This window comes from Hydra vulgaris, chromosome 03, assembly GCF_038396675.1.
Source record: "Hydra vulgaris chromosome 03, alternate assembly HydraT2T_AEP".
Taxonomy (NCBI): domain Eukaryota; kingdom Metazoa; phylum Cnidaria; class Hydrozoa; order Anthoathecata; family Hydridae; genus Hydra; species Hydra vulgaris.
In genome coordinates this window covers 4,726,847-4,752,500 of record NC_088922.1, presented here as the reverse complement: position 1 = coordinate 4,752,500, position 25,654 = coordinate 4,726,847, and the positions used below count along the sequence as shown (strand labels likewise).

The window sequence follows — 25,654 nt, the reverse complement described above, 5'->3', positions numbered from 1 at the left end:
AAGGGCTTAAAATGTTATGTCAGTTTTGATTATAACAGATTCTAGGAGGCAATTATGAATATTATTAGTAAATATATTATCAAGTAATGTTGATGAAGTGTTAGTTATTCAGGTTGATTTGTTTATTGTTAGAATTATATCATGTTGAATTAAAGTATTTAAAAAATATTGAACATTTACATTTGAAGAATGATTTAACAAGTTTATATTGTAGTCACTAGTTAAGTAAACGTGTTTCTTTGTTATGTTGGTGTTGCTTAAAAAATTTTTTAAATAAGATTTAAATATTTTAAAATTCCCACCTGGCTTTCTATAAATAGAATTAATGATGATATTTTTGGTTGCTTTATTTGTTATTTCGATGCACAACGACTCACAATCTGTATCATTAACATTGACGTCATTACGCAATATAAAGTTAATAGATTTGTGAATAAAGATACTTACACCGCCACCAACGTGGGTTTTACGAGGTTGGTGAATTGATACGTAGTTATTTAATTCATAATTACAACTTTTTTCATTGCTTTTTAACCACGTTTCCGTGAGACTAATTATTTTAAAATCGTGGTTTAGATCATGCAATAATAGTTTTAGATTATCAAAGTTTTTATTAATACTTCGAATGTTTAGATTTAAAATTGAAAAATTATTATTTATTTTTTTACCAAAAAATTGAGTAGATTCACGGACTGAATAGTATTCACTTACAATGTTTTTTTTATTGAAATAGTCATCAAAGCTGCTATTTTCCTTATTAAAATTAAATAAAAAGTTGTTATCCATTTCGAAAAGAAAAAATAATAAAATAATTTCGTAATCACGAAAATAAGATATTAAAAAATTAAAATACTAGGATATTAAATTATTACTTTTCTTTGAAGCCCAATAGCGTATGATCAGCTTATCATACGAGATGGTTGCAAACTTTCCTGCCGCTCGTTCGATTTTCATCTGTTCTCGTAGACTCCTAATTTGCACTGTCTCAGCGCAAAAATCTTCATTTATATAGATATTTTTACCTTTAAGATTAGTGGTCTTTTTAAGAATACCGATTTTATCTTTAAAGTCCAGAAGTTTTATTATTATTGGTATTGGTTTAACTGAGTTTTTTTGGCCAGTTCTGTGTGCCCTTTCTATTTTAATGCCTTTTAGACCTAAATAATTTTCAAAAATTTTATTTACCTTCATTTCGCTGTCTTCCCGGCTTTCCCCATCGTTTTCTTTAACTCCTTCAATTCTCAGTTTGTTCCGCCGTGATCGATCTTCCATTTCTCTTAGTTTGCCTCTAATTTTAATAAATGCTGATTCGTTACTTTGAATTGCGCTTGTTGTTATACACTTCTCTTGTGAATTAACGACAGACCTAATTTTTTCATCTATTAAATGTTCGTGAAAATTTAGACTCACTTTAATATCTTCAACCTCTTTTTTTATTGTTTTGATCTGTTACAATTTTCTTTAATACTTGATTCAACAATATCTAATCGCTCGTATAATATTTTTGTGCTAACACTTATAATGTTTAACACATTCTTTTCTTGTTGTTTTATCATGCTTTCAGTTTCTTTTTTAAACTCCTTAAACATTTTTTTCATCATTTTCTCTATTTGATCGATTGTAACTGCCATAATAAATATATCGAGTAATATATATATATATATATATATATATATATATATATATATATATATATATATATATATATATATATATATATATATATATATATATATATATATATATATATATATACAATAATAAAATAATAATATTATATATTTTATAATAAAATAATATCTAATACGAAATAGCTTTTTGGTTTTATAAAAACGTCTTGCTTGTTCAATGTTCAATGTGCGTTCATGAAGGTTATTAGTCATGAGGTTATTAGCAGTCCACCCACCCACAATAGAATGTTTGCTTGAAGCATAGGTTCCTTTCTGCCGAGAAGGTAACAATTAAACCATAGTTGATATTCTTTAAGTAAAATTTGTAGAATTTTAAATTTTGATTAATTTTCTTTCTTTTTTGTTTTTGTTGATAAAATTAATTTCCATGAAAAAAGGAGTACTAATACACAAAGATTTAAGCAAGCACCGATTATTAAATCAATTATTAAATGAACCGATATGTTATTTTGCGGTAATCTTTGTGCTATCTTTCTATTTTATATATGTTTTACCTTCTTGTGAAGAAAAAGATTTTTATTTTAATTATGAGGGCACAAGAAGTTCTATTTTCAAGGCACATGAAAACTCTAAAAAAGTTACTACATATTAAATATTATATACAAATGTATCATATACGATAGGGTGTTCCAAAAAAAAAATGCTTTCTACTGATTCTTATTCTATGTGACTTAAATAAGTCTTAAAAAATTAGACGGTTTATTTTGGCAGGAAGTGCTACATGTAATATCTGAGTTTTACGGTTTTAATGTTTAGCTTAACATTAGTAGAAAACACAATTTTTTTACATTTTTATCCAATTGTTTTTGCTACTATTTACTTTGATAGTTTATATTTATAAATATGAAAATACAAAAAAAAAATACATAAAAACTAATATTTATTAGCAAATTTAAGATTTTATTGGGGTGAAACATTTCTCAAAAAATAAAAGTTTTTGAACAGTTCCCATGCTCTTTTTTTGTCATACTCTTAGTCAAGTTTTTTCTAGACTTTTTAACTACAAAAAGTACATTTTAAAGGTGATCTTCATCTCTAATAGCTGAAATAAAATCTTTAATGATCTTAATGTTTCTTTCTGTACCATCATTTACAACAGATATGTTTTTGATCCATACAATAAATCTAGCAACTGAGGATGATTCAAAACATCTATAGTAATAAGACTATTATTGAGCCATTCTTTTATTCTTGCTCTTGATATTTTAAAATGCTTGAAGAGAAGGTAGCTTTGCTTGGAAATCAGCTCAGGTAGCTCTGTGGTCTCTCCAATTTGTATTTTGATGGTTTACAATGCTGAAATTCATTTGGCTCTTTAAACTCAATCAGAGCTAATAGCATTTTTAGCTTTGTTAATTTTTCACTTTATTAACTTTATCGCAGATATCAGGCCACTTATTCTTTAGCCTGACATAAAAAGCTCTTCTTGGACCTTAAGTTTTTTCACCAGTAAGAGCAGCCATATAGTGAGATACATGTACTTTATATATGTGTCTCCTACACATTATCCACAACATTGGTAATTTCAAAATGTCTGTAAGAATTTGTACTGCTCCATTGACTCCGCCTGTATTGCTTGCAATTGCATCACAGCATATACCAATGATCTGCTCTTTACATCCATAATATTCTAAAAGATTGTGCACTTGTTCTGTTTGGTCAACTCCCTTTGAAGAGGGATTTGAGCAACGCCTAAAAGATAGTCTTCCATAGTATCGTCATCCGGGGAGCTTACTAAGACTGCAAGTTGTTCAATTTTTTGAACGATGTTATGCCGAGTGGTAATTTGTTCCAACAGTTTGGTATCAAAATGAAGAATAAGCCGTCGGCCTTTAAGATGATTCGTTATTGAAATCCCCTCCAAGTCTCCTTCAAGTTCAACATATTTGAACTATATTCTATGATGTGTGCTTCGTGAAAGCGGTATATCATTAATTTCTTTACCTCCAGCTTTAAATACTTCACTTAAATATGCTTGCTGAGGTCGTACACCAAAATTGAACCTTGTTGCTGGAATAGCAGTGCATTCAATGAGCTTTTCAACATTCACTGCTAAATTTATCCTATCTCCAGAATTGTACCTAGGTGTCATTTTATAATATTTTTCTACCTATTTATAATTATATAACTTTTAATAAAACAGCTTTAGCTTGTGAAAATTACAAATATGTTATTAAAATAATACTATATTTGCGTTTCTGACTGTTACTCAGGAAATCTTCTTCCTCGCTGATTTCAGAGTCCTTGTTTGACATTTCTTCCTCACTGCTGAATTGAATTTCTTCTGTCATGAAGTCATACGACAACCAAATATCATTGATATCTTTGAAGTTTTTCTGTCTCTCTAATTCTTTATCTCTCAACTTATCTAGCTTGTTCTTTCTCCTATTTGCATCCAGTACTCTCCTACTGTATTCTCCATTGACTTTTGTTCCCATATATCCTTTTGTATCCAACTTCTGGTCTTCACAAAAACTAAAAAATAATTAAATCTGTTATGACATATATAAATAAATTAATAATTGTTCTAGTTTTTCTTGGAAGATGACCAAACCATAGAAAAAGTTAAACGTAAATAATTGAAAGGAAATAATATGCTATTACTTAAGTCACTTTAAATCAAAAAGAAAATCTCACCGCTCAAAAAAGTATTATTTAATAAACTTACTTTATATCTTGGCATCATCTGTTCTCAATCTATCAGCAAGAATATCTTCAAAATTCGTAGTTGATATGTCAAAAAGCTGATAGGATACTGTGAGAAAATCTTTCTCTAACTTTGATTGCTTATCTAGACTGCCGTTCCAGTTTAGAGAAGGCAATTTAATCAATTTCTTATATTTTAAATTAAGTTGAATGATTTTGGTCCTAGTTATCAAGCAAGAATTTTTAGAATCTGTACAAACACCATTTTCACAAACAAGACCCTTAGATTTCAATTTTAATTTGCAACCAACATTAGTAGAAGTGGGTTTGTATTTAACCTGTGACTCACGAAGGATAAATTGATAATATCTTAGAATATCACCATTAGATGGAAGCTGTCTCTGAGGTAAATCCCTCAGTGGGTAAATATACCCAGAGGCATAGAAAGAATTTTTTGGTGTTTGAGATAGGTAACTCACTGTGGGCCCAGAATGATAAGTTTTGGAAATGGGATCATAACTAATGATTAATAAATCCTAGAAAACTCATTGAGGACTTTCTAGAAAGATATTTTATTGCTGGTTATAGGAAAACTAAAATTTTTAATATTAAACTAAATTTGTGGACTGGGTTCAAATTACCATATTTGGTCATTTTTGATAAATTAGTAATTTTTGATAAATACTCAAAGATAAATTTTTTTTAGATGACAATTAAAAAAGTAATTTATCAGATATACTTAAAGAAAAGAAAATTCAAAAATTTAAATAATATGGGGGTCTGGTTTCTACTGTTCTAATGATAAGAAGTTTAGTATTTAAAAACAAGTATTATGTCAAATTTGGATTTAAAATAATGTAAGTATAATAAAGTATAAGGAAAGAGTTCTAATGAATTGAACTTGCAACATATATTTGAAGATAAAAAGTTAAAATAGTAAAAAATGTTGATAACTTTATAATTAATCATAAATAAGGTTTTCAAACATATCATCAAAATATCTTTTTGGTTTTGAAAACATACGCTCATGAGATCTACTTGTATGCTCATTTGAACCACAATTTTGGCATAACTTTGGAGGATGCGAATGAATAATTTGGTTTAAAATACAAGGATCCGATCTCTCTAAAATACGACTCATTACATCTGTAAGTTGTTCTAGATGTGATGTCTTACGAGAGAGAAGTTTTAAATAGTTTCTAATATCTTAGTTGTTTGCTTCAAGACCTTCCTCCGATAAATTGCCAAGGCCATAACCATCATTTAGAGTTATTAAATCAGCTGAATGATGAAGGACTCCATGAAAAGTGTGGTTTATTTGTGCCCATGGCATATTTGTAATAATGTTAAGTGTAGCATTATTGCATAACTCCTGAAATTTGTCTATTTTAATCTTACGCTGACAAGAAACTTTACGAAGTATTATACTGATTTGAGAATGTAGTAATAACAAGCTATCTTTGTACATAGGAAAGCATAGATCATTTATGCTGAAAATTAGTTCGTCAGAAAAAAATCTAAGGCCTTGTAACCCTGTTGTAGATGTTCCTCCCTTCTGACCAGAGTTACAACACATATCTAATCACAGTCCAGTGTTTTCTTTTATTTTAGTAATAACCCTGTCTTTTGCATTACGTATTGGTTCACCAAGTGGTCCAGTTTTTGTAACCCAAAGTCTGTAATCTATATGACACCTATAAAATAGTTTTAAAAACCAGGTAGTGCTGTTTATATATGAATGTGTTATACATAGGCTTTTTTTGACAGATTTGGTTTGTGGTTTTTTAGTAAGTCCTTTTCGTGTGGCAAAATCTCCAGTTTTAGTTGGAATGATACCATCCTTATTAACTAGCTTTTCGTACAGCATCCAAGTCTCTTCTGATGATCGATCAATCGGAAATCCTTTACTAACTCTCCTAATATCTGTCCATTCAGTAGTTTTTGTTTTGCTAGTCCACTGATAAGTCGTTTAAACTTTAAACCCTTCATTGTATCTTGAATATAAATTTTGACATTGATATAATTTTAGCCAAATAGACAACACATTCCTTCAGCATTCAACTATTCTCGTGCGTTATCAGTAGTTGGGACAATAAGATCTAGCATATCTTGATTAGTTTCTGTTTCTCTTATCAAAAAACACAGGACGTAATGATCTCGATGCATTTGGTGAACAATTTTGCCACAGGGTATATATTTTTAAATATCTCGATTGCATATTAGTTTCAGAGGAATAAGACCATATTGAAATTCATTGTTGTTGGAAAATATATGCCTTTTGAAGCAAAAAGAAATCTTAACTTTCTCATTTGCTCTTTACTTAATGTAAGGGAATGCATTAGAGCAATGGATTCATCTATACTAAAGATATCTATTGTTTCCATATGGTTTGTAAAAATAGCATTTCCAACAATACTTTTATTATTTTGTTTGTTAACTCTATGTAAAAGGTAACTCTGGGCACTCATAAGTGATAAATTTATTTATATAATTTAGAAGTTCCTGTGTCCTCTCCTTTTTCATCTTATCACCCAGTTCTGTAAAAGACTTTCTTTGTTTTGAAAAACATGGTTCTGTTATGCAAGCATCCTCTACTTCATAAATGATATTTTTTGATGCTTGTGAAAGTATAAATGCATATCCGTTTTTCTTGAAATGTTTCTCTTTTAGGCGTTTATAACGTTTCCATGTTTTTTCCACACATTTATGAACTCCAATGAAATAACTGATAGTTCAAAATCTTTATAAATTTCTTTAATAGCTTAATATGTTACTGAATTTGACTTAACAGTTTTGTCAGCTTTAACAAATTGTGTGAATAAATCTATTTCTGTGATGTATTTTACATTTTTATTTTCCTCCATTACATTTATTTTTTATTTTGCTTTACTTCTGTTGAAACAAACACAAAATCATATTAAATAACCAATTAAAAAATTTAAAATGTTCATATTTGTAACCAAAATTAAAATATTCCCATATTTTAAGGAAAAAATAATTATCACTGATCAACTTTTTTAAATCATGTAAATAAAAAAAAGTGTTAACTTGCCTCAGTTCTCTTTAAAATATTTAAAAAGAAGAAATGTTAAATATTTTAAAAATGTATGACACAGTAGAGGCAAATTAGCACTTTTAAAAAAACATAAGATTTAATCTGATTTTTTGTAAAAAGTAACAACATAAATATATAACATAATAACATAATTAATTTTTAAAAGCTTTGAAGAAAAAATAATAATAAAAAAAACAACATTTTTTTAATTTATTTATTCAAAAATATATTCCATATCAAACTAAAAACAACTTTTACATAAGTGTTTTATCAACTTTCATGCCAGTAAATTCATTTTGAATGGAAACTAACCGAATTTACTAAACTTCTATAGATACACAAAAAAATTGAAAATTTCAAAATTGCATATCATCACTTAGAAATTAGCTAGAAACATAATTTTTTTTTATTTATCCATAAATTTATCTGACTTTCTGAATAAATAACTTTTATAGACTTTCTCAAACAAATATTTTTTCCTTATTTCCACTTCTATTCTCACTGTGTAACTTCCAGACATGGAGCAAACTCCAAACATTTATATGTTTATACTTATGTCAAATAATAAGGGTTTGCAAAAAATTGCGATGATTGGAGGCTGGGAACAAAAAAGCCCCGAAATTTCGCCCCCCCTGCCCCAAACGTGAGAGCAACAAGTTGATGAAGTTTTTTTTGTACTATTCTTAACTAGATTATATTCATCGATAAATTTTAGATTTCATTTTAAAATACTTTAGCGCTCAAAAATTATGGCCATATAAAGTTTAAGGGAAAACTACCCTCAAATTTCAAAACTACGCATATAAAGTAACTTTCTCTTTAGTCTCATAGGAAATATTATACTGACATTAAAAATATCAAAAAATATATAAAATGGTAGCTCGTTGCTATGGTAACCAAAAATTAGCTGAAAATACCACAAAAACTGTTTTTACGCCGTAAAATAATAAAGACTTGTGAGTAAAGGTGTGTCAATGAAGTTTTGCAGAACTCTTCTAAACATCTAAATTTGTGATATGAACGAAACAGATTTTTGAAAAAATATTTTTTTTCCATAAAAGGCTACAGACAAATTAGGTTTTTAAAAAAAGGTCAAAATGCAAAGAAAAAAACTTAATAATTCAAAATCTTAAGTCATATTAGAAATTCTACTCCGATCATATCATAAATATTGGCAAAATGAACAATCCCTGAAAAATTCATCATGATAGCATGTATAGTTTTCAAGATTTTTTTACCTGCGTGTTTAATAAGCAAATTCTCAGAAAATGCAAAACAAAAAATAAAATCATAAATTATTGTTCATTTCATAAATATATCGTTAAAAAAATTACTTTTTAAAAGAATATATTAAAAACTACCAGATTCATAATATTCCTTGGACTTTTCTATCGACTTTTGGTCATCATTCTTTAACAATCGTTGACGTCGTAACAACTTTCGTTTAATCTTAAAACTTTCACTCGATTTAAATGATGATAAATTTATTCGTTTTTTGTTTATGAGTCTGCAACCAGCTAAAGTAAAATGTCCTGGTTTCATATTTAGTTTTTCATAAATCAAAATTACAGACTTCATACCAATGTTATAATTTGTAACAGCATCGTACACTCCGAACTCTAAACTGGCTAAACCAACATAATTTTTTTTTGGTAACCGTTCCCATATTAAATTATTAAAACTTTTATTACAATTCTGGGTTTTGCCATGCAGACACTTTACTAATTCAGAATCTTTACTTAAATCAGCATATATTGGCTTGATTTTGTGAATAATATCAACAGGAAATCCTGGTCCAGGTTTGTATACGGAAGTAGACTTAGCTTCATTAATGTTGAATTTGCACCAACTATTGCCTCCAGTAGGGCAGTAAATGTGATAGTTATTTTCCTCAGAAGAAGCTACATGGAAAAAACTAGCTAATACTGCTTTTTTCATTTTATTCAAACCATTTGTATTGCTCCGGATAGCTGCACAAAAAAATTCTGCAAGCGATCAATAACTACTTTGGTCAGTCGACCACGACCACCTAGACCCTTAACACTTTTTTTAACTTGCGTAAGCGAGTACCCACTCGTTTTTGGTAATGTCCTACACACTTTAAATTTTTTACCTCCATGTTTGGGTATATATCTTTGATAGAAAGATGGGATTTACTATCCCCATCGCCAAGAAATTCAGTATATCTTAACTTGTGCTTTTCAATGGAACGTTTAAAAACTCTCACTGCACCAACAGATTCCATTGCACCAGCTGTACCTTGATAATTGTACAAGCAAATATGTTTGTTTTTCCAATTAGCATATGCATCAGGATTTGATTTTCTTAATTTTTCCTTCATACAGCATGCTTTACATGACTTATTCATAGGTTCAACATGAATTATTTTTCCACTATCTATTAAAATTGCTGTAAAAACACCATTCATTGACTGATATCCTCTTTTCTGCCACGATCCATCACATGATACACCAACACCAACAATATCCTCACCAGTTGCATTTTCTTTTATTTCAGTTGTAGCATCTGCCATTGCAACACTTTTCACAACGTTTTTTATTTTTGGTGTAATTTTTGTATAGTTTTTGGGTCTCATGGGTTTAGGCATATTCATGAGCTGAGTAAATTTTTCAATTCCAGTATGACCATGTCCAAAAACTCTCATTGAATATATTGTCCTGTTGTTAATATCAAAACCTTTATCACAATTATCTGATGTATAAAATCCATGTTTATAATCACAAGATAGTGTAGTACACTTCAAATATAGCAACAATGCTAGACCTCTCTTTTTTTCACGGTGATCACCTAGGTACAGTGCATAGTTTTCACATTGAGGACACATTAACAAAGAAAAAACTTTAGATAAAATTTCAGGTTTCTATAATTCTGTAACCACTAATTTTTTTAATGTTTTTACTTGGTACATTTGTAATGAGTTCAACTTTTTTTGCAGATGCGCCTAAAATATTACTGTCATTTAACTCACATCCACTTACATTACATGCATTTTTATTTTTCTGCACATTAAATACTCTTCTTTTTTTGTGGTATTTTGTTCTCTGCTTTGCTCTATCATTCATTTTTGTGTTTCTAATAACATCCAAATCATCCTAAACATCCAAAGGATTTTATCATATATTTTTGTTTCTGCTGTTGGATAAATTAACTTAGATAACTTGATAAAATCGTATTTGTAAATGGCCTATGTTTGAATATAATAAGGAACAGAATATTATTTAGCAAAGAAGATATAAATCAAAACATATATTTAAAACAGTACTCCAGGATAAGTTCCCCAACAAAATATTCACCCCATAGCAACGCGTTGCTATGCAAATATTTTTCTCTTGGGTTCAAAAAAACATAAATTAAACAAAAACTTATGAAGAAACCTATAATTTTTTTTGCAGATTAAAAATCTACATAAAATTTTGGTCAACAATTATTAGAAAAATAAAAAATAAATTTTTGAAAAAATTTGAGGGTAGTTGCTCCTTAAACCCCCTCAATTTGAGGGGGTTACAAATTTTATATGGTAATAATTTTTAAACGCTATTAGATAATATAATGAAACTTAAAATTTATCGATGAATATAAGTCTTGTTTAGAATAGTACAACAAATACTTTATCAACTTGTTGCTCTCACGTTTGGGGCAGGGGGGGGGGGGGCGAAAATTTAGATGCTTTTTTGTTCCCAGCCTCCAATCATCGCAATTTTTTGCAAACCCTCATTATTTGACATAAGTATAAACATATAAATGTTTGGAGTTTGCTCCATGTCTGGAAGTTACCTTTCTCGAACACCAAAAAAGTCTTTCTCCGCCTCTGAATATACCTCCACCTTTCTGTAAATTTCCGTTTTTTTTTATTCTGTCCCGTTTTCATCCTTTTTTTAGCTGTTCTATCCATTTTTTATATGAATCTCAAATTATCAGTTTTTTAACTAGATTTATACTATATTTTAAACTTGCATCAAAAATCCACAAAGTCGTTATTCCCTCTTGTATCATATTTTATTTAAGTTTACCGTTACGGTTTTTATAACCTTTTACACAAGAGTTCCTTCGTGCACAAATAATTCCATTAAGAAATTTTTTTCTTGAAAAAAAATTTCTTAATGGAATTATTTGTGACCCAATCCATGGGGAATTATACCAACTAATAATATTGTCCAGAGGAAATTATATTAATCGATAATAATGTTCATAGGAAATAATGCCAATTTTTAATAATGTCCTATGGGAATTATTTGTGTACCAATTATTACATCATATTAAAACATATTGAAATACTAGATAGCACTGTTTTTATGTAAATACACATGTATACAAAACCGTAAAACTCAGAATTTACATCTATCACTTCTAGTCATTAAAAAATTTAAAAAAAGATTTTGATAGTTATTTATTTAGGACCTATAGAATGGGAATCAGTTGAAAGCACATCGAAATTAAATAAAAAATGTTTTTTGGGACACCCTAATATACAATATTGTATTAGTGGAAAGGCGCCTATGATGGCATACTTAACTTTGAAGCTTCATTATTCAGTATCCTGAAGACCAATAATAAAAGTTTTGATATGGATACATTCCTTGTTACATCTAGAACAAAAATTACCTTGGGAGTTTTCATCAGTTTTATTTTTTTTATAAGTTATTCTTATTGTAAAAAAAAAAGCACAAGTATGCCATCATAGGCAACCACTGCTCCTATGATGGCATAGGGAAGGATGGGGCTAGTTAGGATCGAGGGTAACTTAATGATTTCATTTAACCTTAGAGTCTTCCCTCAGAAAAGTCAGAAATTTCTCGAAACCATCCTAATTTACCATTTCATGCTGCACACCAGCATTGTAAAATTTTGCGCATTCGCATAGAATATATTGCGTTTTACGTATTTTTTGGACCAAAAAAAAATTTTGGAGCATCGCTTTCTTTTAATTTTACTTAAAAATAAAAGTTTTTCTTATAAAAAAAAAGGTTTTCCCAACTCGTCAATATTTCAAAACCCCCAACTCGTCAGTATGCCATCATGGGTAAAAGTCATCATTTTCATTAAAACAAGCTGTGTCTGCTTTATTCAAAAGATAAAATTAAAGTAACTATTCCACTAAATGCACAAAACTTGAATATAAAATGCATGAAAATTTCATTTCTGCACAGTTAATAGTAAAATCACAATCTTAAATATTTGAAGAAAATAAAACTACAACGGCACATCCCAAAATCGATTTTTGTTGATTATAAAAACAATACTTGTGCACAAGGGACGTTTTTTCACTAAAACTAATGTAAAGTCAGTATAGTCATGTAGGTCTAATCACTTTTTTACCAAAACCAATTTTAATGGAAATATGACCGGTATGCCATCATAGGCGCTATGCCACCATAGGCGCCTTTTCCCTATATACAAACGTATGCATTTTTATGCTGCAAATAAAATAGATTAATAAGACACATATAATACTCTTACTTGTTTGTTTTTTTTGTATTATCAGGTGAAAAACTGCAGTTTTTAAAAATGTCTGCTATCTCTCATACATTTTTTTTGCGGATAAAATTCATGATTCTGATGAACTTTATACACTTTGCTTATGCAACACAAGAATGTAAAAAATGCAGATTTTCCACATTCCACATGTTGCATAATGAACTCAAGTGCTCCTGAAAGTTAAAACAAAATATAAAACAAAGGTGAAAAATGTTAGCACATTTTGATCATCATCACCATCATCATCAAGCTATAATATACAGAAAGCTAAATATAGTCCTCAAACACCTCAACTCGGATACATAAAATGGCAGACTACACTTTCTTTTGTTTAAACTTACATTTTCTTCATATATATGATATGAAGAAAGTGTTGAAGTGTTCTGCTTAGAAGTGTAGAAGTATTCAAAACATACCTTATGTAAGTAATTCTCTAAGTACTTAAAAACTACATAATTAATTTCAAAGTTTTTTTATTTATGATATTTATATATTTAGTTTTTATTCCAGCAAAAGAAAAAAAAAAATTAGCCCTAACTTTAAAACATGCAACTAATATATTTTTTGTTAAGTAACTCCTTTCCCACTTCATAAAAATTCACTATTTGACTTTGTATCAACTTTTAAACATCTTGCAATTTTTAAGACTATTTGCATATTTATAATTTCTTAGAATAGAAATGTTTGTTCAGCCACTATTAAAGTTGGAAGTTACTGGAAGAGAAAAGACGAAATTCATAGAGCAAGATAGCAATTACAACGATAGACAACTTATAAGATTGCAAATTATATGAATTAAGAAAAAAAAATTAAGGAAGCGAATTTCAAAGAACTGATGTTCGAGGAAAAAAACTAGACAAATAAGATTTTTTGAAGCACTTAGGAACAGTCAAGTTAAAGGATGAGACTTAATTGAATGACGAGTAACACAAGAATGAATTTTAGTAGATAGCACAAGAGACGCTAGCTCTTTAGAACGGTGCCAATTATAGTATTTATAAAAAAGAGAAAGAGAAGCAACATTACGACAATGTGATAATGGTTAGAAATTGGCTGCAAGGGCAGGTCCAACTATGTTTACAACGGTTTTTTGCACTTTGTCCAAAAAAGAAAGGGCATTATTGGAAGATCCGCCCCAGATATAGCAACAGTATTCCATTCAAGGACGGATTTGAGATTTACAGAGGTAAAGAACAGAATCCTAAGAAAGAAAAGGGCAAGCACGATAAAGCGGTGCAACCTTAGCAGATACTAGTTTTGCAATCAATTTGATAGTTTTGCAATCAATTTGATATATGATTTCCAAGAAAGATCAAAAGTAAGAGTTATTCCTATAAGATGAAGGTTAGATGGCTCATCAAGTACATTACCATTCATAAATATAGAAAGATCTTTTTTTTTTTTTTCTGTAAGTTTTAGTTTACATTTGACGTAATATAAATAAATTACATATTTTTTTCAAATACAAACAATGCTTCTAAAAGAAGATCAAATGATCTTATCGTTAGAAGCCTTTTACAAAACAGAGTACATAAAGTATTATAAAAACACCTTTTTACAATAAGAGAACGTAAAAAATTAACATAAAAATATTAAAATAGCACTTAGATAAATAGAAACAAATTGGCAACAAAATATATAAAATGTATAAAACAAAGACTGAACATACATTTCAAAATTATTATCTATCATAAGACAAATTAAAAGTATTCTAAGATATTTTCAATAGAGAGAATAAGATCTTTGAATTTAATTTTAAAAGCAGAATAAGTTAGGGGTAAGTCGAAGTTAGGCAAAATAATTTTGTTCCAGAGATGAGCTGCACGATAAGTGATACAGAATTTATTGAATTTTGTTCGACAGAGTGGCTCATTTAAATAGTTATTATTCCTCATGTTAAACTTGCTTAAAGGTTTCAAAATAAAAAGGTCTTTAAAAATTAAAGGAAATAAATCATACTTCCACATATAAACAAAAGATAAATTTTTATATACGTTTAGTTTATAAATATCGAGGATTTTCATTTCATTGAAAAATATTGAGGAATTTGAGAACCGATCCGCAAAATTAATTACACGGATCGCATGTTTCTGACGGCGATGGAGACATTGTAACTTGCTTTGATCAGTACTACCCCAGGCAATAATTCCATAACTTATATAACTATGAATAAAAGAATAATAAAGTTTAGTTAAATTATTTTTATCTAAATGAGTACGCGCCTTATATAGAATTCCAATTCTTTTTGAAACTTTTGAGCAGACATAGTTAAAATGATGTTTCCATGTGATGTTCTCGCCAATGAAAACCCCCAGGTATTTAGTTACAGAATCTCTTTTTGTTTCATTATAGTCAATAAAAGTTTTTGGTATATTTTGGGGTAGAGAACGTTTTTTGGAGAGCTGGTGGAAAAAAATCCAATTTGTTTTGTTTACATTTAATGTTAATTTGTTACTTTTAAACCATTTAGATGTTTTGAAGTTCTTTGTTCATAACGGAGAATAGTAGGTAGATGTCACTGTTAGAGAGAAATAAGTTTGTGTCATCAGCAAACATAATACTTAGAAGATTTGATGCTTTATGCAAGTCGTTGATATATATTAAGAACAAAAGAGGGCCTAAGATGGAACCTTGCGGAACACCACAGGAAACATTTAAAAACTGTGTATGATTAAGTTCTTTACAAGATACAAATTGTTTTCTGTTGGATAAATAACTTTGAAACCATTTACTAACTCTTTCATTTATTCCGTAATAATTAAGTTTATAAAGCAAAATATCATGATCCACAGTATCAAATGCTTTTGAAAGATCGATAAAAATTCCTAATGTAAATTGAGATTTTTCAAAAGAATTGGAAATCTCACGTACCAACTGAATAATTGCATGCTCGGTTGAGTTATTCTTCGTAAAGCCAAACTGATTGTTGTATAATAAATTATTTAAACTAAAATAATTAAATAATCTATTGAACATGATTCTTTCGAGTATTTTTGAAAATATAGATAAGATAGAGAAAGGCCGGTAATTACTAATTTCAGATTTGTCACCACCTTTAAATAGTGGAATAACTTTAGCAATTTTAAATTGATCAGGAATCTAGAGTATTGCAATAGCAATTAGCTGAAAAAACTGAGTTTTATCTGAGTTAAAGTTCACCAGCCACTGAAAGCCCCATGCAGAAGTTAGACCCTTTTAAAGTAGAAGCCCCGTAGCAGAGGTTAGACCCTTTTCAAGCTCAAAAGCCGCCTCCAAGCAATCAGAGAATGTTGGCTTCTTATCAAGACAAAAATAAAAAGTAATAATATCAGCAAGTAATGATACCTTAGATCAAGCATTCCCGGGAAGTGCGTGCGGTCGCACGCCTTGTTCGTCCACATTTAAAGTAATTTTTTTTGCCAAACTGACCATGGCAGTTCGCGTTTATTAACTTATAAAGCGTTTTAACAATTTGCGGCAAAAAGCTAAACTTATTTACTGAGAAAAAAAAAACAATCCTAAAAAAAAGGAAACAAAATTGTAACGAAATATCAAGTTTTAATTAAATAAACTAGAAAACTTAATAATTAAAAAAAGAAAACTTGAAAAAAAAAATTTTTACATAAAATTTTTATACAACTTTTGTACTATTTTTTTTAGAATAATTTTGTTTTTTGCTACTGAATTTGATACAAGTTTATGAAAAAAAAAACATCCTTTATAATAATTTAACAAAAATTGAAAATTTTGATATGCGATTTATTCACGATTTTTACCAGTCTGTATACTTAAGAGACTAATTTGGCATGTATGCTAGAACTATAAAAAAACTTGTTGATGTTTTTGGTTACGTTATTCGTTTTGTCGTCTTTTCGCTTTTAATGTTTTTGCTATCCTTGACGTTTTTTCTCAATACTTATATAATAGAAAAATAAGAAAATAAATTGTTATTTATTTGTAACAGATGTTATTTGAATAATAAATATTATAATGACAGAATAAATTAAGTAAAAGAATAACATGGTTTCTTTTATAAATGTATTTACCACATTTGATTCACGTCTGAAATTGTTTCTTTTTTATTGCCCAATTTCCAATGTTAATAAGAATTACAATAGATAGTGAACATAACGATTGCTCTGTTTGAAAAAATGCATTTAAAACTTAAAAAAAAGTTTTAAATAGGTTCTTGAAAAATTCATTTAAAAGTTCAGTAAATAAACAATGTACTAGCCCACAAGCTTTTGGAGCATTGTCAATAACAATAGTTCATCAAAAATAAACTATCAGGTTTAAATACTCAACTTTGATAGTCCAACAAAAGTGCAGACTTCAATAGGAGTAGTGAAAATAACAAAATAATTTATATTTAAATATTAGTATTACTGATATATTATTTTTTACATAAAAAACTTGTTAAAATTTTTTTCTTTTTTAAATAAATAGCACTTAGTTTTGTCACTTCCTGTGCATTGATAAAAACAGTAAAGTTTAGCAAAAATATTTGAAAAACAAATTTAAAAATTGTCGATTTTTTAGCGCAAATAATAAAGTATTTCCTTTACATACTGACATCTGCTTTTTTCCTTCACTTGGATCAATTTTGGTGGTGGAAAATAACAAATGCCATAAATATAAGCAAACAAAAACAGTTAAATATTTAGATATATTATTTTTTTAACAACAATTATTTTATAATATATTCAATGTTTTTAGCTTATTTTATTTAGATTTTCTATTTTATATAGTTTTTGTTTCCTTTCTTTGAGTATTGTTGTTTTAAACTCTATAAATTTATATTGCTTTATTTTGCCGAAAATTCTTAAAACACTTACTATATAAAAACATGGTCAAGTTGTTTTTTTTTAAGCGTTAACTTTCTTTAATGGTGAACGAACAAGAAATGCAACCGCACGTGCTTCCCGTGAAGGCTTGTATAATGTTTTCTACATCTTACTTCTTATTGTGTTTCTGTATTCTGAACCTCCTCTTAATTTTAAAATTGTTTCAATTGCATATTGTCTTTTTTTTTTTTCCAAACTCAGTCATTGAAATTAGAAAAATTGAGGTCGGCAATTTTTTGCCAACCTCAAACTATTTTAGGTCAACATTGCCGAATGCCAACCCTAGATCCAAGAGCATTATCTTTAACTCTTAGCCTTTGATGATAATAAAGTTAAAATTGCTTAAGTATATAGTTAGACTCTTCAGTTCAATTTCATTTCACTTTGATTTCAAACCAAAGTGGCGCATGTACTCCAACAATGAACTTCACCAGAAGTTGAAGATTAAATATTTCTTCAAGTGAAACTAAGATTTCTGAGCACTAAAGTTAACATATTCTATTTGCAAAAATCAAACATTATACATGCGAATGTGGCCCAATTTCTTTTTCTTTGAGATTGTTTAGAAAAACTCCAGCATTAATTGCATGAGTAATTTCACAACTATACTTTTGATCATCGGAAAGCGATTTTACACCATCAGAATCAAGTTCTATCATTACATTTGGAAATTCAATTTTTATTAGGCTATCTTTGACTTTGAAGCTAGTAACCTTACCCATAAGTTTTCTGATAGAACCAGAAAAGTTCTTTTTAGATGTAGTTTTTCTGTCAAGCGAAATCATAAGATGTCAGAGAGATAGTTCTTTTGTAAAGCAAATCTTCTAAAATTATCGATATTAGTTTTTTTGATCCAATTTATGTTTAAGGTAGTGGACCTCCTTTCCAACCAGTATTTAAACTATATCATGATCTACAATCCATTCGTAAAGATTATCAGCTATTTGCTCGGCTGCAGTTTCTTTTCTTTTTTCAGATTTGTTATTGAAATTAAATTGGTATTTACCTCCGGGTTCAAAACAAACTGAACAATATTCTTCTTTTTTTCCCGATGGATGCAATTTTCTATCTTCGTCTCTCATGTACTGTGTTTAAATCATGTAGTTATACTTTTTCATTCATTAAAGAAAATACATTAAATATTATCATTGCCACATTTTCAACTTTATCTAGGATTTCTTTCATTTCTTAGTCTTTGATTTATTTTGCTGTGATCAACAAACATATCAGTATTTTTCTTTAAAAAATTTGCACCTTTTGCAGAAGCTTAAGCAGTAGTACTTATGGCTGCAGCAACTCTATTATATACCACATAACTAATAGCTGTGTAAGAAACCCTGGCAATATCTTAATAATTTTTTTTCATATTGAGGTCTGAATTATTTGAATTTTCATTGCAAATGTCTGAATCATTTGGTGTTGTTTGACAATCTACTGCTGAAAGAGAAAATAAGTGCTATGTTAATTTTAATAAAACAGTTATACTATATTTTTTAATTCACAGTTCCAACAAAAATATTTGTGATATTTTTGGATTTACCTTTATCCTCACTATTTTTCAAGGTATTTCAGAGTCTGATTCTTTTCTATCCAAATATATTTTCAACCGATATATCTCAGGAAATGATTTATTTTTTTATTATGATATTTAGGACGCCAAATTGATCATAAAAAAAAAGAACATGTTTAAAGTGAAATTTGTTTGGGAACCTATTAACCTATAATACTTTAATATCGAGTTTAATGTTGCAGCTCCTGTTGCTGCTGCTGTTACTTATTCATGCGTGTTTTCAAACAACTCACAGCAGCCATTATACCGAGGAGTTAATGGTGAGAAAAAGTCACAGCACTTGTGTATAAGAAAATGTGAACGAGCGCATATGCAAATATCTAACTTATGTAAACTTCAAATTACATTATGTTAAAACATATCAAGTTTTACAGTTTTTACTTTATTTTTGTTGTTTTGTAAAGTCTTTTGTTTATTAAAAAGTGTTAAAACAATTATCAAACAATACGCCTTAGTGGCTGAAGTGGTTAGCTTGCAGCGTTCTGAAGCAAAATACAGTAGTTTAAATCATTGCGCTTCCACATTTCTTTTTTTAATTTTTTTAAATACAAAATAAAACATTTTTAAAGTTCTAAAGATATCTTCACTTTTTTAAAGTTTAACTTTTGAAATTTGCATTGCGGCAAAACCTCCTTAATTTTAATTTATAGCATTTATTTGCTGTTTTATAACGCTATTCCGTCTTTTGGTTATTAATTAATGTTAAAAATAAACAGATTAGTCCACCTTAGTCGCCAAAAGGGTTAGATTACTGCGCTTTCGAAGTACAATGCTAAAGTTCAAAGTACAAATTTAAAGTTCTATTGATGTCATAAACATTTTACATTCAAAACTTATTTATTTTTTAACATTTTAAAATTAATTAAAGGGGTGAGGGTCCGAATAAGCTGTGGATGTTCTGTAAAAATGTAATAAAACTTATTAGAAACTTAATAAAGAAAAAAATTTAGTCTGTGAACGTTTTTCTTTTTTTTTAAATTACAACTTTACAATAAGAAGTTATAAAGTATTGAACATTGATAATTGACTCAAAACAAAGATTTGACAGATTTTTAGTTTTTACTAATTAATAAAAATTATTGAAATAAAAAGAAAAAATATTGAAATAAGACTATGTAATAAATAAACATAGAAATGGTTGGTGTGCAATAAACTTACGTGTATTGCACACCAACCATTTCTATGGTTCTATTACGAACTTAATTACTTAAGTTCATTATTTCATTTAGACGATGTTTCGTCTGACTTTTTTTTTCCCGTGAACTTTCGGAAGTCAGACGAGAAAACTTTGGTTTTTGCGCTAATGCAATTTATCGTCTACCGGAGCAAATATGTTCCTGCGGCTTTGCTTTGATCTTTATGAAATATCGTAATGTTTCGGGAGGTTTTATTTTAAAAATGCGCTAAATTTTATTTTATTAAATTATCAGTGATATTCAGAAGCTATATGACAAGCGAAAAAGATAATTTAGAGTATGCTTTTAAATAGTTTATGAGTTATTTTGTATAAATCTTTGAAGGATTACCAAAAATAATCTTTAATAGCTCTCTGCAATTGCGTAGATTGTTTCGTTTGCCAACCATCAGGCAATGAAAAATCAATTGTGTTTCAATGTCTACCCTTTTTTACCTTCACTTTAAACTTGTTAAGGGAAAGACAAGCACCTGATATTATTCGATATGAATATGTATTAAGATGTGCAATAATATAGTTTTATTTGTTTCTCCGCTTTTGAGTTGAATGAAAGATCAAGAAAACAAATTAATTCAAATCAAATCAAATTTATTCTGAATAAAAGATCTTACATCAAGGATATTTACAAATAGTAATGATACTAATCTCAAGTAAACACCTATCAAGTTTAATTATAATAAATAGTAATAATAAAAAGAAAAGTAAAGTCAGATAAAAGGTGATAATTGTAAGGAAAGGAAGAAATAATAGTAACTGTAAAAATTATATAACGATGTTAACCACAAAAATAATACCAACAACAATAAATAAATAATAACTATAAATAAAAATAATTTCAGTTGTAATAACAGGTCAATAATAATAATATTAGTAATAACTGATATTATAATAATATAAAGTAAATACAAATTAAATTGATATTAATAATAATAAAATATGAATGATAGTAGTAATTATTAGAAATATATTTATATAATGATATAAAACAATAATAATAAGGAACAACACTAGTATTTATCAAAATTTAACAGTAAGAGTTATGATAATAATAAAAGTCATTATTACAAAAAATGTATAACATATATAAATATATATATGTATACGCAAACATGAACACATACATACATATATAAATACATGCACACATATACATAAACACATACACACATACACTCACACATTTATATATATATATATATATATATATATATATATATATATATATATATATATATATATATATATATATACACACACATATACATATATATATATATATATATATATATATATATATGTATATATATATATATATATATATATATATATATATATTTATATATATACACACATATATATATACACATACACATATATATATACATACACATGCATATATATATATATGTGTGTGTGTGTGTGTGTGTGTGTGCACAAACATATACATATACACACATACATACACACACATACATGCATACACACATATACATATATATACACACACACATACACACAAAAAAAACACACACACATATATATATACATACACGCACATACATATACATATGTATACATATACATATGTATACATATATACACATATACATACGTACATATACACACACATACACATATACATATACACACACATATACATACAAACACACATATACATACAACATACATACCTATATACACATACATAAATACATACACATACGCACATATATACATACATACATACATATACACACATACACACGCACTCACATACATATATACAAATAGACACATACCTACATATGTACACACACATATAGACACACATATACATACATGCACATATACATACACATATAGAATAATGTTATAATAATAACTATATAACAATACAAAAGCAATGATAAAAATGATCCACAATAATTCCAACATTTTACAAAGAGTATCTCTCCAAAAAAAAAGCATGAAGACAGGTTTTATATTGTGTAATAGAGTTTAGTGATTTAAGGTGAAGAGGTAATTTATTCCAAGATTTTACGCATTGGTTTGTGATTTATGACCGTACTTAACTGAAGAATGATTTGGGATAGATAATTTAAGGTTACATATACACACTTAGTAAAAAGGGAATCAAAGTAGCTTCTATAAAGCATAATCAACAAAGAAAAAATATTGAAGATGATCAAACAGAGGTAATAATTATCATTATTATACATTATTTTAGTTACCAAATAAAGTTTTTCATTTCTTTAGAGAAGGTCTAGTTTTTGCTTGGTAATTACCCTGAGAAATTGTACATTTTTTCTGAATTATTGTTCATAAATTTTGGAATTTTGATTTCATTTTTCTGCAGAAAACATGTAAAATATTTTTTAGTGAATGAAAATAATTAATCATCTATTGAGAAATTTTTAATGCTAAATGCATTTAGATTGAAATTGCATTGAAGATTAGAAATGCATTATTATATTTCATTAATTCTAAATGTGTTAAGCATTTATTATGAAATATTATATTATTCTGATATTGAATTTAGATATATGATATTGAATTGAATTTGATATTGAATTGAATTTTATTTGAACACATGCTTCAAGTAAATTTTTTTTTTGAATTATGGAGTGTTGTTTATTGTTTAAAAGTATACTGTTTTTTTTAGATAAATTACAATGAAGCAAATGTAATGTTTTGTTCACCTGAAGCCATTTATCAGAAACTTGTTGCAGTTGCAATTGATGAAAGTCATTGTGCGAAAAAGTGGTAAGTGATTTTGTTATATAGATAAATTTTCTATGTAAAGTAAACATTGATATTTACAACTTTGATGTCAGAACTTCTTGTAATACATTAAATTAAATTAAAATTAATAAAATTTTACTCATTGAAAGAAAAGATAAATACATTACCTATAGCATTATATAAGTAAAATCTTGTGATTTACATGATTTTATTTATACCTTATTTGTCTGTGATTGTTATAGATGTTCAAGTACACAATCAGATGCATTTCGATCTCATTATAATAGACTCTCGAATTGCTATCACTTGTCCCTAAAAGAATTCCAGTATTGGCATCAACAGCAACTGCAGCTAAAAGTACTGCTGACTTTATTATTGATAATCTTTGTATGCATAATTTGGTTATTATATAATCTACACCAGAAAGAAGAAATATTAAATACAGCCTAATACATATTGACTCTAGAGATCCAGAGAAATTTTTCTACCCAGTTGTTCAACATATTCTTTTGAATACTTATTCAGCTAAAAGAACTTTAGTCTTTTCTACAACTATGACTAATGTGAGATCAATTTATTGGTATTTTCTCAAAGAACTAGGAGAAAAATATAAAAGCTATCTTGATAGACCATATGGTTTATTTCATTCCAAAACAGATGATGATTGTAATGATGAAAAATATAATAATACAAAGATCAAGCTTCAATTTGTTTGTTCAAAAATATTTTTTGATCAAGCTTCATTTGTTAGTTCGAAAATATTCTACAATCCGTTTTTTCTGCTTTTGGTATAGATATCAATATTCTTTGTGAGTTTTCTTTAAGAATTTCACAACCTCTTGATATGGCATTTAAATTTTTTTTTATTTTTGCCAATATTCTTTTTACATTTGTATAGCATGTTTTACAAATACAATGATAGTTATTTGAATAAGTTAGCTTTTCATTTATGATTTTTTCTATATTTAGGTCAGCCTCTGTTATTTTTCCCTTAATATCCCATAGATTAATTTTCATAGAATCATCATCATAGGATGAATACTTTTGTGTGATATCATGAAGATATAAAATCCACACGTTTAATGAAGGAGGTAAGAAAACCTCAGAAGGTTGTGACCTTTTTTTCGTTAATGGTATGTTTTTTTTTTTTAAAGCAATATAACATCGTGATTCATTGCATTGAAAATCAAACAACTTATCATCCATTTATTAAAAATTGGATACCATATTGCAATAAAAGAGTTCACCGAAACTTATGAGTATATAAAAAGCAAAACAAAATGTTTGAATTGAATAGATTAAATTTGAAGTTAATCCGACTTAATTTGGCCACTACTTATGAGTAAGAATAAAAAAATGAATTTATTATTATTTTTATAAATCTGCAATCAGAGAAAACTTTAATAATGTGTCTTTTTTTAGTTTGAAAGTTAAAAATACGGGTTAACAAGATATATTTGACGTATCTCGAATTTGATAAAATTGTTGATAATTTGTTGAAAATAGTTGATAGTTGGTTTTTAAGGGGTAAACAGATTCTATCTGTTGACCAGCCTCGCACCCCTTCTTCATCTATTAGGCTGGCGCAGATGTATTTTTAATACATTGTTTCCAGTTTAGGATGTTGAATGCTGGATCTTCTTGACTCAATGCATGGGTTTGCTTGTGTCACTGTTTTTATGACTAGGCAACTCATTCTATTATCTCCTTATGAGGGTACAGCTCTAAAACTCAGTTTTATGGTTCTGAGGCCGGCTGGTAGTCAGGTTTCCCGAACTCTGTGGTAGCTCTCAGAGAGGCTGATTCCATCAACAGCTGAAAAATATCAAAGTATTAACAGTGCCATGTTGCGCATGGATGGTGTCCCTGTTTGTACTTTTGGTGTGCATTGCGGAGGCCACATTTGGAGCCCTTTGTTACGGCTTAGGGTTTATTAGTAGTAATGAGGCAATTGCTTGGGCTATTAAACGGTGTTTTGAGTACTATCTATGCTTTGAGTCAAGTTCTTCAATCTAATTTAAAAATGAATAAAGTACCAAAAACTATAAAACACAAAAAACCATCATCATCACCAAGTTCTCTAAACCTATCATTCACTAATATTCGTGGTCTTCGAAGTAACTTTTTTTCTGTTGAGTCTTATCTCTTGCAAAGTTCACCAGACCTACTTGCTCTTTGTGAGACTAATTTGAGTTCGGCTGTCTCATCTTGTGATCTTAGTGTTGATGGCTATCTTCCTCTGATTCGTAAAGACTCCAATAGTCACATGCTTGGTCTGGGCATTTACATTCGTACGAATTCACCTGTTTGTCGTGAAACTAGGTTTGAATCCACAGACTATTCTTTCATGTGCTTTCGTTTAGCACCACTTCACTCTATTACCTTTCTCTTTGTTCTATATCGATCTCCTTCATCTCAAGACTGTACACTTTTTGA

General features: G+C 28.3%; 1 protein-coding gene and 1 long non-coding RNA gene across 2 annotated transcripts; one reads left to right on the top strand and one right to left on the bottom strand.

The window, feature by feature from the left end:
- Positions 1 to 852: 852 nt before the first annotated feature.
- On the bottom strand, positions 853 to 1,631 carry LOC136078406 (uncharacterized). The gene is made up of 2 exons (XM_065794178.1): positions 1,469 to 1,631; positions 853 to 1,379 (listed from the first exon to the last, which is right to left on the bottom strand). Exons 1-2 carry the CDS (start codon positions 1,629 to 1,631, stop codon positions 853 to 855), a joined length of 690 nt encoding a protein of 229 aa, XP_065650250.1.
- A 20,830-nt stretch (positions 1,632 to 22,461) lies between these two features.
- LOC136077883 (uncharacterized) lies at positions 22,462 to 24,146 on the top strand. The gene is made up of 3 exons (XR_010637336.1): positions 22,462 to 22,671; positions 23,139 to 23,239; positions 23,461 to 24,146. It is a non-coding gene; the product is annotated as an uncharacterized LOC136077883 (long non-coding RNA).
- Positions 24,147 to 25,654: the final 1,508 nt, after the last annotated feature.

Coding starts and splice junctions, on each gene's coding strand:
- LOC136078406 (XM_065794178.1), bottom strand. CDS start 1,631: ATGGCAGTTACAATCGATCAAATAGAGAAAATGATGAAAAAAATGTTT. Junction 1,380..1,468: donor ATTAGATATTGTTGAATCAA/GTATTAAAGAAA, acceptor AACATTTAATAG/ATGAAAAAATTAGGTCTGTC.